The 17,850-nt window shown below is 39.0% G+C and overlaps 1 non-coding gene and 1 gene segment (V, D, J or C); both read left to right on the forward strand.

The window, feature by feature from the left end:
• The first annotated feature begins 3,429 nt into the window (after positions 1-3,429).
• On the forward strand, positions 3,430-4,030 carry LOC101424065 (immunoglobulin kappa variable 3-20-like). The segment is given in 2 exon segments: positions 3,430-3,505; positions 3,687-4,030. Coding segments are annotated over 2 exon segments (393 nt in total).
• Positions 4,031-13,752: 9,722 nt separating this feature from the next.
• On the forward strand, positions 13,753-13,887 carry LOC131274123 (small nucleolar RNA SNORA9). The gene has a single exon (XR_009181335.1). It is a non-coding gene; the product is annotated as a small nucleolar RNA SNORA9 (small nucleolar RNA).
• Positions 13,888-17,850: the final 3,963 nt, after the last annotated feature.

Genomic DNA, 17,850 nt, shown 5'->3' on the forward strand with positions numbered 1-17,850 from the left:
AAAGATTAATTTTGGCTTCATATTAAGAATTTGCTAACACATTACTTTCATCCATTCATGCCAAAATGAATAGAGCACATTCACTTGGGCCCTGTATCTATACTGGGGAAAAAGAATTCCTTACATAATGTAGAATTGTTTGAGAACCTGAAGCACATTAGGTCTGGCTGCATATGAATCATGCCTCATATATCGATCAGCCTGATTTCATGTCTGTAACAGCAGCACTTGGCTTGACTGCCCCCTGGTAAGTTCATGGGGAAGGGTGAGCTGTGCCCAGAAAATGTACTTGCTAAGTTGATTTTATGTATAATTAATTGAGATTTTTTTGGTCACTTGAATAACAGGAGTATACAAAATTAAATAAAACACGTAGAATTGTAAATTCTAAATAAATTAAAGCATAATACAATTTATCTCTTAGATCAAGACAACATGCAACATTCCCATTTTGTCCCAGGTAAAAGGAATGAGTCATCTTGTCTTAAGCAAATGTGAAGACAGCAGCTTGGTTCAGGTCTACCTGGGATGTTCCCAGTGCACTGGCCTCTTACCAACAGCCCTGTCTAGAAATTCCTCAGCTGTCAGAGAACATGGCCATGGAAACAGAGGGGACAGATCCTGACTACCTCAAACCTAGTTCTGCTCTTACCTGTATTTTCATAGCACAGTATTCAGCCCTGCCCCTATGGATGTGGTAACACATCAGGAAATCACCTGTGGGTAAAAGTGGCATAAAGCACAACACATTTCATGAGAAGAAACATGTGTCAGCATCATTGAACCATGAGCTAAATGGGATGATAACTCTTGTATCTGGATTTATGACTTCCCTTTTCACAGGTGGTTATTTTAATACATATATATATATATATATAATTTACTCTTATTTCATAACTAATTAGCAATTTATTGGGTCAGAGTTTTGTAGATCAGTAGTCTGGGTCCAGTGTTGATGGTTCTCTTCTCAGGTTCCTACATGGTTAAATAGGGCTGCCTTCTGTCCAGAGCACAGAGTTCTCTTCCAAGCTCATGGGGTTTGGCAGAAGCAGTTCCTCAGGTGGCAGTGCTGAGGTCCCATGTCCTTGCTCACTGTCAGATCTCTCCTCCTAGAGCCTGCCTGCATTCCTTGACACATGGTGCCCTAGAATTCCACAACCAACTTCAGATGTATTCTTCCCTTTCAAATACTAATTATTTATGAATTTCTCTGGGCTCTTTCTCTCTGACCAGTAGAGCAAGATTTAATGGAGCCCCCTTCTTAAAGTTAATAGCTTTAATGATATCTGCAAAATCACATCACAGCAGCACCTGAACAGTGTTTCAACAACTGAGAGAAGGTGTGAATGTACTAGAGACAGGAGTCTCAGGCTTTTTTAGAATTACTCTTAACAAAATGTGTTGTTTTTAAATCATTTGTCAAAGATTTATTTGGTCTAAATTGGATCTTTGGGATTGGGGGAGCATTTGGAAAATTTCACTTTTAAAAATCCTTATATGACAGAAAGCTTGTTTCCCAGCTGCACTGAAACGTTAGTGGCTTCCACTGTGTCTGCATCTTTGGAGTGTTATAGCTTGTAAAATGATCCAAAATACCTGCTAAAATGAAAAATTAATTCAAACTCTTGTTCCATGGATTCTCATAGTACATAACCTAATCCTCAAACTTTCATTGAATTAATATTCCCCTTGAACATGCCTGTTCCGCTTTCACACTCTGTTTCATTAGTTATTCTTAAATACCCAGGACCATCTTTTCCCAAGTCCTGTTCATTTTCTGAAGTGCTCTTCACTGGGCTTTGAAGGACAGCCCCCTCCTCTATTCACACATTAGGCCAACTGTCCCCTACTTGAAGACAACATTTCCTTACTTCACATTTTACGTGGACCCCTCTGGCACAGTTACCCTTCATGACACATCCTCATTTGTTATCCTGTAATCCATGATGGCTTTACATTTTTGAATGTGTATAAGAATGGAAGAAAACTGTATTGCACTGATGCAGGAAACCTATCAATTAAGAAGTAGAAATTCAAGCAAATAAGTAAACTTAAGAATGTTTATTAAATGCAACTTCATGGAAGAGGAGGAAAAAATACATGGGTGTAAAGAACAAACCTGAATTAATTATTAACATCTTCTAAACACAGATACTTTGCTGTTCTAAGAACAGGGTGTATTGTTAATGGAAGGAATGCCTTCCCTGATGATGTGGGCATCTGCAGTATTATTCCTCAATGCTGGGAGCGGACCCTCTCCTAAGGTAAAGTGCTCATAAGGAGAAAAACTACAGAAAATGAACTAATTAATTAGAATTAGAACAATACATGCCTTGGGACATTCTACATCATGGAAAACCTCAGGAGCTTTGGAAAAAGGCTGCAGGAAAAGTTATACTCATGACAGTGGCAGAATTTTTCATCCATATAATTGTTAAAGGGTCCTAAATTTTCTCTTACCTCTAACTGTTCGTGCAGAGGGTTGATCCTGAAATGGACCAAGTTCACATGGCCCTACCTTTCCTGAGTAACTGCTTAGCTCAGAGGAGGAAATCTCAAAGAAGCAGGTTAGTAATGGCTGCAGAAAAGTTACTTGTTTACTGTGTAACCTCCCAGTAAAATGAATCATTCTACTTGTTCATAATTTATTGTCTTATGCCTGGAAGTGTTCATGATATTGTTATTTCCATAATTCAAAAAGTATCATTAGTTTTGTGTAGGAATAAATGAAGAAATGCTCTATCTGAACTTGGGAGCTGAAGCCATTTTACCTATGACCACTAGGTGGAGGTGTTGCACTTTAGGTGTGCTACTCCTTACCTTAGTGATTTTAGAAAGCAGTCGACTTAAATGATAGTCCTAAGGGTGACTTGTAAATATTGGTAACTCCTTTCTGGGAGTAATATTGTGTTAAGGGCTTACAGAGGACTTGTTTTGGAAGTATTAAGTGAGGTTCTTTTGGGATGTTAAAATTGAGAATAGACTGAGATAGATACACAATATGTGCACTACATCTTAATGTACCCAATGATATGAGTATATCCTACCTAGGTATTGGCACCATATTTATAACATTTAACTAAGTTCTTATATTACACTTACAGATGCATGTATTTTATTACAAATTCCTTTTGTTTTCAAGATGGGTGCAGTTGATTTGAAAGAGTACAATTGTGTATAAAATATTTCATTTTCTGAATTATGCTGAATGGTGTTGAAAGTTGTGTTGTTAAGTTGATATCTTGCCTTTTGCTGGCGTGTAGTTACATTTCCTCTGGTCATGGTATTTTTATCTCTATCTATTATTTATCTTTACAACTCACTGCACAGGTACATTTGACTTTATACTCCCTATTGATTTGCATATGCTCCTCGGGGACTTGGTTGTCTGCTCAGAGCTCTATTAATGCAGTTTCCCTGGAGATGGGGCCTGAGTACATCACTCGGGTGAGCAAGATGATGTCACATTCCCAACTGCTCATTCTGCTGGTGTTCTGGGCCTCAGGTGAGAGGTTTAGAAGGGTATTATCTTTATATTTGTAGAATGGTTTAAACATGCAGAGTGAGCAAACCATTTCATCTAAAGCAGATCTGAATACATATGATAAATAAGAAAACCTACATTTAGATACATATTTTATGCATTTGTGATTGAATGTATGATCTATGTTCTTTTCTGGTTGTAGGTGCCAGTGGGGCCATCGTGATGACCCAGTCTCCAGGCTCTGTGGCTGCATCTGCAGGAGAGACCGTCACCCTCAAGTGCAAGGCCAGTCAGAGTGTTAGCAGCTACTTAAACTGGTACCACCAGAAACCAGGACAGGCTCCTAAACTGCTCATCTATAATGCATCCAACCGGCCATCTGGGGTCCCTGATCGATTCAGTGGCAGTGGGTCTGGGACAGATTTCACTCTCACCATCAGCAGTTTCCAGCCTGAAGATCTGGGAGATTATTACTGTCTGCAGCATAACAGCTCTCCTCCCACAGTGCTTCAGCCTCGAACACAAACCTCCTCCCCAGGGCTGTAGGGCAGTGAGTCTTGCAGCACCAGCTGCTTCCTCCTCAAATAGACTTGAATATGTTTGCTTCCTCCATCTGCCTGAGAAACCACATCCTTTAGGGGACTATAACATAGAAATCTTTTTTTCACTTGGCCAGATCAAATGACAGGGTGAATTGACCTCTAGGCTAGGGTCTTTTAAACTTTACGCCCTGATGGATTGATTCTATATTCCTTGTATCTCCTTAATAATTAAAAATTCATCATTTTCTTTCTTCTCCCCAATCATCCTCTAAAACTGGACCTTTCCAAGATTAAATCCTTGATCCTCCATATTCAAAACTTCCCCTGTGGAAGATCTTTTTCCTCCCTTACTCTTTCCTTCCCTGGACCCATTGTCATTCATGTCTTTCTTTTCAGTGTCACAAAAGATGATTCATTTTGCTACTCTACCTTGTTTTTTTATTTAGATAAATATTTTCATTTCTAATTACCATCAAATAGCAATTGTGTGTGCCTTAATATACTATACTCATTGAAGAATGCTTAGGTTATAAGGGATGATACTCAGCCAATGAAATATGCTGATTTCAGTTTGGATATAAAATTTTCCAGTGAGCTTCATATTCCTGTGACTGTCATGCTATTTCTATAGTTCCCGTATAAAATGCTTGAAGTGTAAAACTTGCCAAAAATCAAATGTTGTCCATATTGTTATAAGGTCTGTGTTTACTTCATCTTGTTCCCATATATTTGAAAGGAAACACATATAATTTTATTTTTTACAATATTACCCAATGTTGTATGTTCCATCTGTTTAAAAAAAAATGATTCAAGTAGAATATATGCATATTTGTTGTTGTGAGGCAGTGTGGACCTCAGTAAGTAGGATCTTAAGGTGTAACCTATTGTAGTTGGAACACTTTGAGGAGGTTCCTTCAGTTCATGCCTGGATCACTGTGAGTCTCAGTCCCTTTACTTTAGTCTTTTATAAGAGAATGAGATATAAGTGAAGAAGGAGAAAGCCATAGCAGCAAGAATCTGAAGCAATGAATCCTGAAAGTTATGAAAGAAAGGAGATACCACCAAGTGTCTTGCCATTTGACAGAGGATTCGAGCATCACTGACAGTTGGTCTTTTGGAAAAAAGCATTGCCTGATGATGCCTTGATTTAGATATTTTTCTCAGTCTCAAAATTGTAAGCTTGCAAGTTAATAAATACCTCTTGTGGAAGCCAACCCATTTCAGCCTGGCTAACTAGAACAGTCTATTTCCAAATATTTATAGTATAACTGAAAATCTGCCTCTTTTTATAAATCCCTTTTCCTTTTCTCCATCTCTTTCAGCTATTCTCATTCTTTCATGGCAACTCTCTAATTCTTCAGCTTTACCCTTCTAGAAATGTTCTGAACTCTTTCACCAATCATCGACTTCCTTTCTACCATCCTTTGGCCCTGAAGGAATTCATGGTTCTTAAAACTGCTATAACCTGAACAATTTAGATAAACTCTATTTATTTATTCATTTATTTATTTTATTTATTTCTCTCCTCTCATGCCCTCTCCCAGACCGTTGTCTGATCTCTGCATCCATTCACTCTGTATTCTACTGTGTCTGCTTGTATTCTTATCAGCAGCACCAGGAATCTGTCTCTTTTTGTTGCAGCATCTTGCTGCGTCAGCTCTCCATGTGTGTGGTGCTACTCCTGGGCGGGCTGTGCTTTTTTGCACGGGGTGGCTCTCCTTATGGTGCACACTCCTTGCACGTGGGACTCCCCTACACAGGGAACACCCCTGTGTGGCACGGGACTCTTTGCGTGCATCAGCACTGCGCATGCGCCAGCTCCACATGGGTCAAGGAGGCCTGGGGTTTGAACTCTGGGCCTTCCATGTGGTAGATGGATGCCCTAATCACTGGGCCAAGTTTGCCGCCTAATCATCAATTATTGATGATTAAATTAGTCTTTTTGTGACTGCTTTAATAAATTGAGGGAAAAAATCTTGATAACTCACAATACCAGAAGTCAAATCACACATGCTTTTGGAAGCCAGAGAATTGAAATCAGTGTCTCAAGGCTGCAGTCAAGGATTCTGTAAGGCCACACTTCTGGAAGCTCTTCAGGAGCATGTATTCCATGACTCTACCAGCCCATGGAGGCTGCCAGAATTTTTTGTTTTGAGACTTCATTACTCCAGCTTTCAAGTCCAGCATCTTCAAATTAGTCTATGCTCTTTCCTTTCTTGCATTTTTATGTTTGTCTGCCAAATTATCCTATATCTCTTTTATAGGAATACATGTGATTGTATTTTGGCCTAACCTGAAATCTCAGGATAATCTCTCCATCTCAAATTAAACAAAGTACAATGAATGTTTCATATGAGGCAGCATGCATGGGCACCAGGATTAAAGACAAGGTACTTTCAGGCTGGTATTCAGTGTATAGTGTGTTTCCTTCAACCTCAATGATGCCCATTTATCCCATATGCAAAATACCTTGTCCTCATCCAAACAAACCCAAATATCCAAACAAATTATAGCCTCAACTCAATTCCCAAGACATCTAAATATCATCTTCTGAACAGTCACAAGTCACCATCTAAATCATCTAAATTAGGTAAATTAAGTATGTATTACATTCTCAGTAGGATCCAATCTGAGGTAAATTAATTTCTGTCTGTAGACCAGTAACAAGAAAAGAATTTCACTGATTACAAAACACCCTGGTGGGGACCGCATAGTATAAATATTGCAGACATCCTGATTCCAAAATGGAGAGGATGAAAGGAAGAAAGGAAGCACAGCTCCCAAGCGATTTTGAAATCCTCAAGTTCTGTTAGTTCCATTGCCTGGGGTCATCTCTATGGCCTGGGAATGATCTTGGTGACACATCTCTGCCCTCTTTTGCTTTGGCTTCTGTACCCAGGTCTCTGGCCTCTGAGCCCATGTTTGTTATAACTCTCCCTGCAGAGCTGACCTCTGTCTTATCAGGTGTAGATTGAATTACATATGTATTCTTAATCATTGTCAGTATTCCTGTCTGTGTGGGCACATTGTAGGTAGGATATTGAATATGTTATTTGAGTTAAGGTGTGGCTGACATGATTGGAAGGGGGCCTTAATCTAGACCATTGGATTCTCTTAAAAGCATGAAAACTTCATTCAAAGATATAGAAGCTATAGGGAGGATCCATAAGATAGAAGTCAACAGAAACCAGAAGAGAAAGTAGAGGACATTGCTATGAAGGCAAGGCAGGGAGAGTAGCCAAGAACCTCAAGGATCTCTGGTAGCCAGCATCAGAATGACTTTTGGGATAAAGCAATGATTGCTGATGTCTCAATATGGACATCTCCTAACCTCAAACTTGTGAGCCCATACATTCCCACTGTTCCATCCATCGCATTCTATAGTTTCTATGATAGCAGCCTGGCAAAGTAAGGTATCATACTTTGTTTTTCTTCAAAGGTTTTTTGAAGTTCATAGTTTTATCAGCATGTAGAATTTTGTAATTCCACAGCCTTCTTTAATTTTGTCCTCTTATTGTATCTTTCACCTCAGCGGACAGTACTTTGGATAATATAACATTCTCAAAAATATTCTGGTTTAGGAGAACACAAATCAAATCAATAATGTGTGGAGGGACTACGGATAAGGAGTCTGAAATTTCATGAATCCTGAGGAACTCTAACAGGCCTTTCTCCTAAACTAGAAAAGTTTGGTTACAACTGGATTCTATTAGAGGGCCATGGTGCTGTACAAGAAACAAGTGCATTAGGATCAAATAAATGGGAACTTTGCAATATTTCCAATTCCTCACAACATCCTCAAATACATTTCTACATACATTCTTTTAAAAAGGTGCATAACCTGAAAGAACAACCAGCAAGATGGGGCAGAGTAAGGAGTGTCTAGAATCAGCTCTTGATACAGGGCAGTTAGTAAACACTCAGAGATCTTGAGATAGCTGAAGAACCTGCCTGAGGGCTCCAGGAGACCTTAAGTGCATCCTGCAATACTCTTGAAGGAATGAATGGAAGGAGGAGACTGCCCATCTGCAGACAAGACTCATAAGTTGAGCACCCCAAGCCATGAGGCTGGTGCCCATCCTCCAATAGAGGCACAAGCCACCTCGGGATCTGTTCCGCGGCTGAAATTGAAAGCTCCACTTTCAAAATATGGGGGAGGAAGAGATGGTTGGGCACTAACTTCAGCTACTGATGAGTAAATTCAGTGAGTAAAAGTATAACCCTAAGAACAGCTAAAGTTTGAAATTGTCCAAGTGAGAAAGAAGCTGGTAGCTGCCATCTTAACTCTGAGCCTGGCATGAGGGGAAGAAGGGAGGACTGAAAATCACAGTGCTGGTGGGGACTGGATTCTTTCCATCCAGTACATATTGCAGGTCTAGCCTAGGCCCCAGCTCCAATTCTACAGGGAGGAAGCTGGGGGACCTGTGGCAGCCTCTCTAGGAAATTACTGGCCAAGTCTCAGAGGCATTTGGTCATGCTAAGGCAATGCAAATCACCCAGGAGCAATTGTGTGGCTGGAATTGGAAGCTCCATTCCCAAGAACAGGGGAGGAGGAGATGTTCGGCCACTGCTTTCAGCTACTGATTAGGAAATTTGGCTGGCTAAAGTATAATCCTAAGAACATCTAAAGTTTGAAACTGTAGAAGTCTGAAAGAGGCTGTTTCCCTCCACTTAGACCCCGTCCCCAGCGTGAGGGGTAACAGGGTTGAACAAAAATCACATTGACTGTAGGAACCAGGTTATTTCACCCAGAACACCCTGCAGTCTTAGACCAGGCTTCAGCCCCACCTTTTGCAGGGAGGATGCTGGCGGGCTCTCACCAGTCTATCCAGATAACTGCAGGTACATTTGTCTGGCAAAGACTGAATAATCAGAAGTCTACTGGGGCAACTGTGGTCATCTTTGGACCTGAACTGCATAGATTGTTGCCCACACCTGCAGCTCCACCCCTATCCAAGGCAAGGGAGAAAGGGATTTGAAGCTTCATTGGTCTCTCTGGGCAACTAGAGTCTAGGCCTGCACAACTTGTATTAGTCCACAAAGCTGTGACTTTGTCCTTACCCCTGACAAAGGAGAAAGTTGGGAAAAGCTGCATTGGTATCTGGACCGATGAGGGCAGCTTCAGCCTCCATATCTTATAACACCAACTACGTCCTTGGCTCCTACTATACAACCAACAAGGGAGAAAGGGCAGGAAGCCCTAAATTAAAGAGAAAAGCTATACCCAGAATAAATACTCTAGTAAGTCAGATGCCAAGACACCAACAAAAACTTATAATCCCCACCAAAAAACAGAAAGGTATGGCCCAGTTAAAGGAACAAGTTAAGCCTCCAGATGATATAAAGAAGTTGAGATAACTAATCATAGAGGTTCAAACAAATCTCCTTAATACATTCAATGAGATGGCTAAAGAGATTGTGGATTTTAAGAAGACACTGATGATCACAAATTAAAATTTGAAAGCATATGCAAAAAAATGCAGATCTTTTTGGAATGAATGGTGCAGTAAGTCAAATTTTAAAATATTGGAATCATAAATTGCAGATTTAAGGAGACAGAAGAAAGGATTGGTGAGCTTTAAAAATGGCCTCTGGAAGTGAGCATACAAAAGAACAGATGAAGAAAAGAATGGGAAAAGTTGAACAAGGTCTCAGTGAATTAATGACATGAAAAATCAAGCAAACATACATGTCATGGATGTTCCAGAAGGAGAAGAGAAGGGAAAATGGGCAGAAGGAGTATTTGAAGACATAATGGTAGAAAATTTCCCCAAAACCTATTGGACATAGACATGCATGTCTAAGAAGCCCAATGTACTGCCATTCAAAATACTCCAAATAGAGCAACTTCGAGACACACACTGACCAAACTGTCCAATGCCAAAGACTCAGAGAGAATTCTGAGAACAAGATAAAAGCTATGCATAAAAAATAAGGATACCCAATAAGATAGAGTTTCTCACAAGAAACCATGGAAGCAAGAATACAGTGGTATGATATATTTATGATACTACAAGAGAAAAACTTCCATTCAAGGATCTTATATTTGGCAAGATTATATTTCAAAAATGAGAGCAAGTTAGAATATCAGTGATAAACAGATACTGGGACAATTTCTAAAGAAGAGACCTGTTTTTTAGGAAATACTAAAGGGTGTCCTAGAACATGAAAAGACAGGAGAGAGAGGCTTGAATGAGAATTTGGAAGTGAAGATTATATCAATAAAAGTACCAAATGTCAAAAGAATGGTGAAAATAAAATAACACTCAAATAGGCAGGAATAAACTTAAGCAATGATGTAAAGCACTAGTATTCAGAAAATTGCAACTCAGTGTTAAAAGAAATTTTAAAAAACCTAAATAACTGGAAAAACATTCCATGCTCATGCATTGGAAGACTAAATATCATTAGATGTCAATTTCACTCTAATTTATATATAGATTCAATGCAATCCTGTAAAATTTCCACCAGCATTTAAAAAAAAAATACACAATTATCAAATTTATTTGGAAGGGTAAAGGGTCCTGAATAGCCAGAAACTTTTAAAAAGGAAAGCAAACTCTCATGTCCAGATTTTAAAGCATGTTATCTAGCTATAGTGGTAAAAAAGCTTGGTACTGGCATAAAAACAGACACACAGACAAATGGATCCAAACTGATGCTTCAGAAACAGACCTTCACATGTATGGTCTAGTGATTTTTGACTAGCATATCAAACCTACACATCTTGGTCAGAAGAGTCCAATCAAGAAATGGTGCTGTAAGTACAATATCTATAGCCAAAAGGAGAAATGAGGGCCCCTACCTCACATCTTATCCAAAAATTAACTCAAAATTGATTTAAAAAAAAAATAAAACTAAAATCAAGAACCATTAACTTTCTAGAGGAAAATGTAAGAAAATATCTTCAAGACCTGGTGTTAGATGGTGGTTTCTCAAAGGAGATAAGAGCAGGCCAGGGACAGACTACTGATGTTGAAAGTATGTAGAAGTTTTAATCAGCTTTACTGTTTAAGTGCTGAAATGTATAGAGTGGACAATAATACATAGTGATTAACAGATTATAAATGGGGTTGTGGCTGAAAATGGATGTCTAGGGATGTAAGAGCCAATCGACAGAATGCTAGAGAATATTCCAGGAACTGAATAGCATGGTAAACCAAGAGGTGGATGAGAATTGTGGTTGATGGTACAAATGCAAGAGTGTCCTTTGTTAGCTAGGGCAAATGTACATCTCTAATGCAGGGTGGTGGGAATGTTGGGTAGCATGGGAAAAATACAACTGGAGTGAACTAAGGATTGTGGCTTGCAGTAATAATATAATATTCTTGCATCTATACCAAAGATGTACTTTGTTGATAATGGGTCAGTATGCAAAATGTGTGCCAAATGTACACTATGGAGGTGGTAATAATCAGAAGACATTATCTTACCTGTAAGAAATATCCCACCACTCTGTGGTGTGTTGCTAGAGGGATGTTGTTTGGGAATTCTCCACATGTGCATGATTGTGTTATAAGATTACAACTTCTGTCATAAAAATATATTAAAAAATAATAACAGGGTGGTTTGGGGGAAAATACAGCAAATGCAAGATAATGACTATAATTAGTAGTAAGATTTTGACAATATTCTTTCTTAATGTGTAAGAAATGTCTTACCACAATGCAAAGTATTGGTGGAGGGTCGATATATGGGACTTCTGTATGTTACTCATGTTTACTTTGTAAGTTCACAACTTTTACTATACATTTATTGCTTTTGTATCTTCATATATAAATGATATAAATATAATAATAATAATAATAGGGTGGGTTGGGGGAAAATTCTTTGGTTAGTAGTAATATATTGACAATGCTCTTTAATAGCTAGTTAAAAATGTTTAACAACAGTCCCAGGTATTGGTGGTAGGATGAGGTACGAGAGTCCTTTATGATGTTATATATGTTGGTTTTATAAGTTCACAATTATTATTATACATGTATTGTTTATGTATGTTTATGCATGAGTGATACAATTCAATAAATTTTTTAAAATGTGAATAACCTGAAAACAATTTCATAGACTGAAATAATTGTTGAATTAATGTTGTCTGTCATTCAACAGAAACTTTTAAGTGGCATCTGTTTGCTTGACTTAGAGAGACTTTGCTACAAAGCAGTATAAAAATCCTAATTTGGAATATGTGTGTTCCTGACACAGCTACATGGAAGCTTCCAGGAAGTGTATGAGATAAGACAAGCTAGGGTTAATTCCATTTAAGATTTGGTTAAAAAGATGGGTTGAAATCTATTTGGGTACTTTAGATATTCTTAAAGTCAATAAAAAATGACCATTAAGCAACAATTGCTTGTATGATGGATGATATATGTACGTCAGGTTTAATAATGTAACTACAGTGAATTATACATCTTTTTATTTTATATTAGAAAAAATAAGTGAAATATTATTGAAAATTTAATACCTGATATGAAGGAGTATCAGGTATTAAATTTGCACATGTCTTCTGATTCTTTCTCATATCATTAAACAAGAGGGTCCTCCACAGATCTTTCCAGGGTATTCCCATCTCTCTTCCTCATTTCTGCTCCTTGTTTGAAGTGATCCATATGCACATGCCTAATGTCTTTCCACTTGCAAAAGTTGTCAAGTCTCCCTTGACCTTATCTCCAGTTCATTCTTTCTTTACAGTTGATATCTTACTTTTAGCATCTTTTGCAATCCAGACAGATGAAGTATTACCCAAATCATAATTCTTAGTTCCTTTTAACTTAACAGATTTTATTTTCAGTTTACCATTTTCCTTTTCCTTTTGTGGTTTGCCTATATAGCAAGATGAACCTGGGACGTGGTTGAAATCTTTGCTTGGAAATCTCCTAGGCTAAGTGTAGAAGTTTATTGATTTCAAGTTCTTCCTTTTATACGAAAAACTCTCAGACAAAATTCAGCAATGTTTGGCCCTTGGGGAGCTGAGCGCTCTTCTTTGCCAGGCCCATTGGGTTAGCATCTTAGCGATGCAGCAACAAAGGGCACAAACTGGGTGGCCGGAAACAGCAGAAACTGCCTGGGTCAGCTCGGGATTCCACCACTTGTCCACCAGCCGCCTGGAAAATCCCCACCATCAGCACAGTCTGTGAAGTCCAGGGAACCCCCGAGGGATGCTGGATGGGTCTGCCCACCTTCCCTTCCCTCCAGCTCCTGGAACAACCTCTGCTCGTGGCAGCCTGTCAGAAAAGCTTTATTGAACTAAAAAGCAAACAGAAATGTATTCTCTCACAGTCCTGGGGAGCAGAAGCTGGAAATCAGGGTGTTGCAGGGTTGGCTCCTCTGGAGGCTCAGAGGGAGAAACCGCACCTCCTCTCCCACAGCTCCCGGGGTTTCCCTCAAGCCTTGGTGTTCCCTGGCTTGCAGGTGTGTCCCTGCACTCCCTACCTGACCTTCCCAAGCTGGATTCCAATCACCCCTCCTTACTAGGACACCAGCCACTGGGTTAGGGCCACCCCAGTCCAGCATGACCTTATGTAAACTAAGTGCATCTGCAAAGACCCAAGGCCACGTTCACAATATGGGAAGGTTCACACTTCAATATACCATTTTGGGGGACACAATTCATCCCATGAAACGTGGATTTACTAGCTTCAGTCCTGGGGGTCTGGTTTCAGAGTGTTGCTTTCTGAAGCGGAGCTGACGTCAGGTTCATAGATGAATTCTAGAGGAACGAGGGGCTTGCAAGGCTCCAGCGTGCTTGGGTCTGCAGTGACCCTGTGCATTCCTACAGTGCCTGCGAGAACAGGTTTGAAATGGTTTGAGGCCTTGCTCTGCTCCGTCTACAGAGCAAGGTAATAGACATTTCAGACAGTTGCTTCCCCCTCCCTAATCTCCTATACTGGGCGTTTTGTCTGAACTGTCTAATACTGTAGCCACCTGGCCATATGTGGCTTGTTTAATGCTAAGTGAAATTTAATATTCAAATTTTCAGAGGCTCTGAGTCTACAGGATGTTCGATTAGAGAAATGAAGGCTAAGTTTTACTGAGGAGCTGAATGCCTAAGGAGCTAAGGGAGGGTGAGGGCAGCACGAGCTGAATTTAATGGAAGAACATTGGAGAGTCAGGTGAGAATGTCTGCTGAGCACACATCTTGTGCCAAACCTGCTGATACTCAGCTTAGTTTCAATGTTGAGGAATAGTTGTACCTCCAGAACAGTATGGGAGCAGAGGCTGAACATGTTGGACCTCAGCAGGGTTCCTGTTGGAGACAAATCTTGGCTGTGATATCTTCCCACCACGGTGCACAGCACTTTGGAGTCTACCATTCCCCTTGTGTTTGAGCAGCAAAATTCCCATAATGCCAGAGCTGGAGGATCCTTGAAAGGCTGTTCATTCAGGGCCCATCAAGCTCTTCCACGGAATCTGTGTAGTGTTGAGGAAGTCGATGTGGCTCAAGAAGTTGGGCACCTGCCTACCACATAGGGGTCCCCAGATTTGGTCCTGGTGCTTCATAAAGCAGACAGCAAGCTGATGCAATAAGATGATGCAATGAGGAAACACAATGAGAGGCACAACAAGCAACCAACAGAGGTGGCTCAAGCATTTGGGCACCTCCATCCTACATGGGAGGTCCCAGGTTCAGATCCCTATGCCCCCTTAAAAGAAAAGAAGACGAGCAAACTCTGTGAGTGCAAACAATGGGGAGGGGAAGTTAAATTATCTCCCAAAAAGTCGTTGGAATTTCTGATTCCTGGAGTAACGCTGGTGGGTAAAGGGTCCAGCTGAGGCTTAAGCCTGGGGTGGGGTGGGAGTGGTTGAATAAAGGTGATTTTAAATCTGTGGGGAAAAAAATAATGAGGTGAGCCCTTAATTATTGAATGTGGCTCCCAGGGATGGGTAAGCAAGTTTATGTAATTTGAAGGGATGATATTGAACATTTCTGAACTCTACGCAGACATTCTAAGTTTCAAAAATGTGGTAATAGTGAATATTCTCAAGAGGAAGGATGGCAAGGGGTCTTCCTATCCAGCTTTCCCACCACTGAGCTAACCATGTTGGAAACAGAGGACTGTCATTCAGGATTTCTTGTTCAATTTCAAGAGCACAGGCAGAGCTGATTTGGCATATCTTTTTATTGGTCTTTGGATTTTCTGAACGATGAATGAGCATAGGCTTCAACTTAAAATCACCAGGCACATTAGCCCCCAACAAGAGAGTCACTCTGTTCTATCAAGTGAGGACAATAGAGAAGGAAGGAAGGCAACATCAAAGAGAAAGTGGCTTTTATTTTTACATTTCCTCTTCCAATTTTCACAATCTTACCTTCACGTCTTTGAGAAGATGTTCTCCTTTCCTCTAAAATGACGTACATTACATGTACTCCAGGATTTTATTTGCTTGAGACGAGACCTAAGAACCCAAGAAATGCATTAATTTATCCAAATCAAAGGAATCTTCTTGAGGCAAAATCAACACTGTTTTCTCATAAGCCCTTTCCCAATATAATAGAGATATAGAACTCCTTTAGGAGAAAAAGCTAGCAGAGAAGATTTTGGCTTCCAAATTAGTTAACCACATGTTTTTTCATGGGATTATAGAGTTCATAATTCTCAGACTTTTTCACTATTGTGTTTTATGTGCCTAGAATTCCAAAAAAAAAAAAAAATGTAGTAGGGACACTGAATAATTCAGCATATTTTACCTGACTTCTACATGCCCATAATTCCTGTAAATTATCTGTTTAACTCAGAAAGTTTCCAGTTAATTCAGTCCATGTCATTACACTTGAGGAAAATATAATTCAAAACAAAACATCCTGCCAATCATGAAACTACTCCAAAAAGGTAGAAGAGAAAGGAAACATTTTGATTAATGAATTAAAATAAGAAAGTGGTGCACTTCCAGACAATTCTCTAAATGTTTTGCAAAGACAGAACAAAATATCACCTTTTTAGACAGTCAGGAGGATAACAACTAATTGTAGTAAATGGTAACTAGTCCTCCAGTAAGAAGACTTGACAGCTCCATTCATCTCAAATAGTTCATCTGAAACTCATCTGGCAATTGAGGAGAGCCTCTGGCTTAGTTAATTGATGATTTCCAAGAAAACATAAAAAGAAACATAAAATTCTCATATTTTTATGGCATGAGGTAGATTTTCAATCTGGAGCCAGGTGTCCATTTAAGTTTTGCATGTCATCTCCCAGAGGAAATGGGAGGGAAGGGTATTGTCTTCCTGATGGTTCCATTCCAGGAGATGGTTCCCAGGTGTTTGGGAAAGATATTCCTCCTATTTTTATAGTGGTTTTAGATTACATAAAAGTTATATAAAAAATATGAGGGATTCCTATATACCCATCACTCATATGTCCCCCCACTAACAAATTTTTATTAGTGTGATATATTTGTTGCAAATGATGAGCAAATATTGAAACATTACTACTTACATTGGTCTACATTATGGTTTACACTTGGACCACACAATTTGAACCACACAATAATTGTACCAGTTATCCTTCCTGTCATAGTTGTAACTTTAATGTAATCCAAAACTTCCCCCAAAAACAAAACCAAATTTTTTTTGTATTACATCTTTCATCACTGTATGATCTCTCTTTTATGAATATTGATAATTTCTTCTGTTTGTTCCCTCTGTGTCTTATTTGTGTTTATCATTTTATTTTCAAAGAAGCTTTAAGTCACAGAAAAGTCACATAGAAAGTATATGGGCTTCCAAAGACCCCCAGCCCCCTCCTCTCACATTTTAACCTATTAATAATATCTGACATGAGTATGGTCCATTGTTAAAATTGATGAATAAATATTGAATAATTGCTATTATCCATGGACAATGGTCTCCATTATGGTTTACATTTTGCACTGCACTATTTTATGGGTTTTGGCATAATATATCATAATGCGTCCATCATTGTAAAGTAATGCAGGACAATTCCAGTGATCTCAATATGCCCTATGTACCTATTCTTCCCTCTCTGTCCCCTCAGAAACTTTGATAACCACTAAGTTTCAGCCTTCCAAGAATAACTTTCATAGTTTCAAATTAATATTAAGGTCTTGATTGTGTTCATCTTGTCCTAGGGTGTCATTTTATTGGGTGGAGACCCACATTAAAAAAAAAGGAAATATTAAATTCCCATCCTGGTGTGTCCTGCTACATTCTCTAATAGAGTTCAAAAATCTCAAGAGTACATATGTAGTGTCTAATATAAGAAAACAGACGAATATGTTAAGCAACTATTTATCTTTTAAAAATATATACCTTTGAAGAGTTGGGGGGCAGGGGTGGGGTATATAGGAACCTCATATTTTTAATGTAACATTTCTTGTGACCTATTTATCTTTTTTTAAAAGCCAATTAAAAATAAATAAAAAATAAAAACAAAAAATATACATACTTCTGAAGAGGACAGAGAACTCATTTAAAATCTGAAGTTTTCTAAAATAGGTGAGCTAAGGAAAAGGAGAAGAGTAAAGGCATCTACTTTCTTGTATGAGGGAAAATCAAATCTTTTTTTTTTACATTTGATTTTACCTTTATAGATGACTGCATCATTTATTTCATATCCTATTTTAATATGATGGACTTTGTATCTGAACAGGAGGAGGACCTTGGAAGGGAAATGCCTTGTTCAAGTTTACACATCTTCTCTCATCTGAAACACAGAGGATCAGGAGCCTGAGCTTCTGGGATGGTCTCATCATCTTGTAGCCTTTCTTTATTTCTTGAAAATCTAGAATCAGAGCACTTTTTCTATGGTTGCTTTGTTTTGATTAATGGAATTCCCAAAACAAGCTCACATTTAAGAGGAAAGCAAA

Source organism: Dasypus novemcinctus, chromosome 17, assembly GCF_030445035.2.
Source record: "Dasypus novemcinctus isolate mDasNov1 chromosome 17, mDasNov1.1.hap2, whole genome shotgun sequence".
Lineage (NCBI taxonomy): Eukaryota > Metazoa > Chordata > Mammalia > Cingulata > Dasypodidae > Dasypus > Dasypus novemcinctus.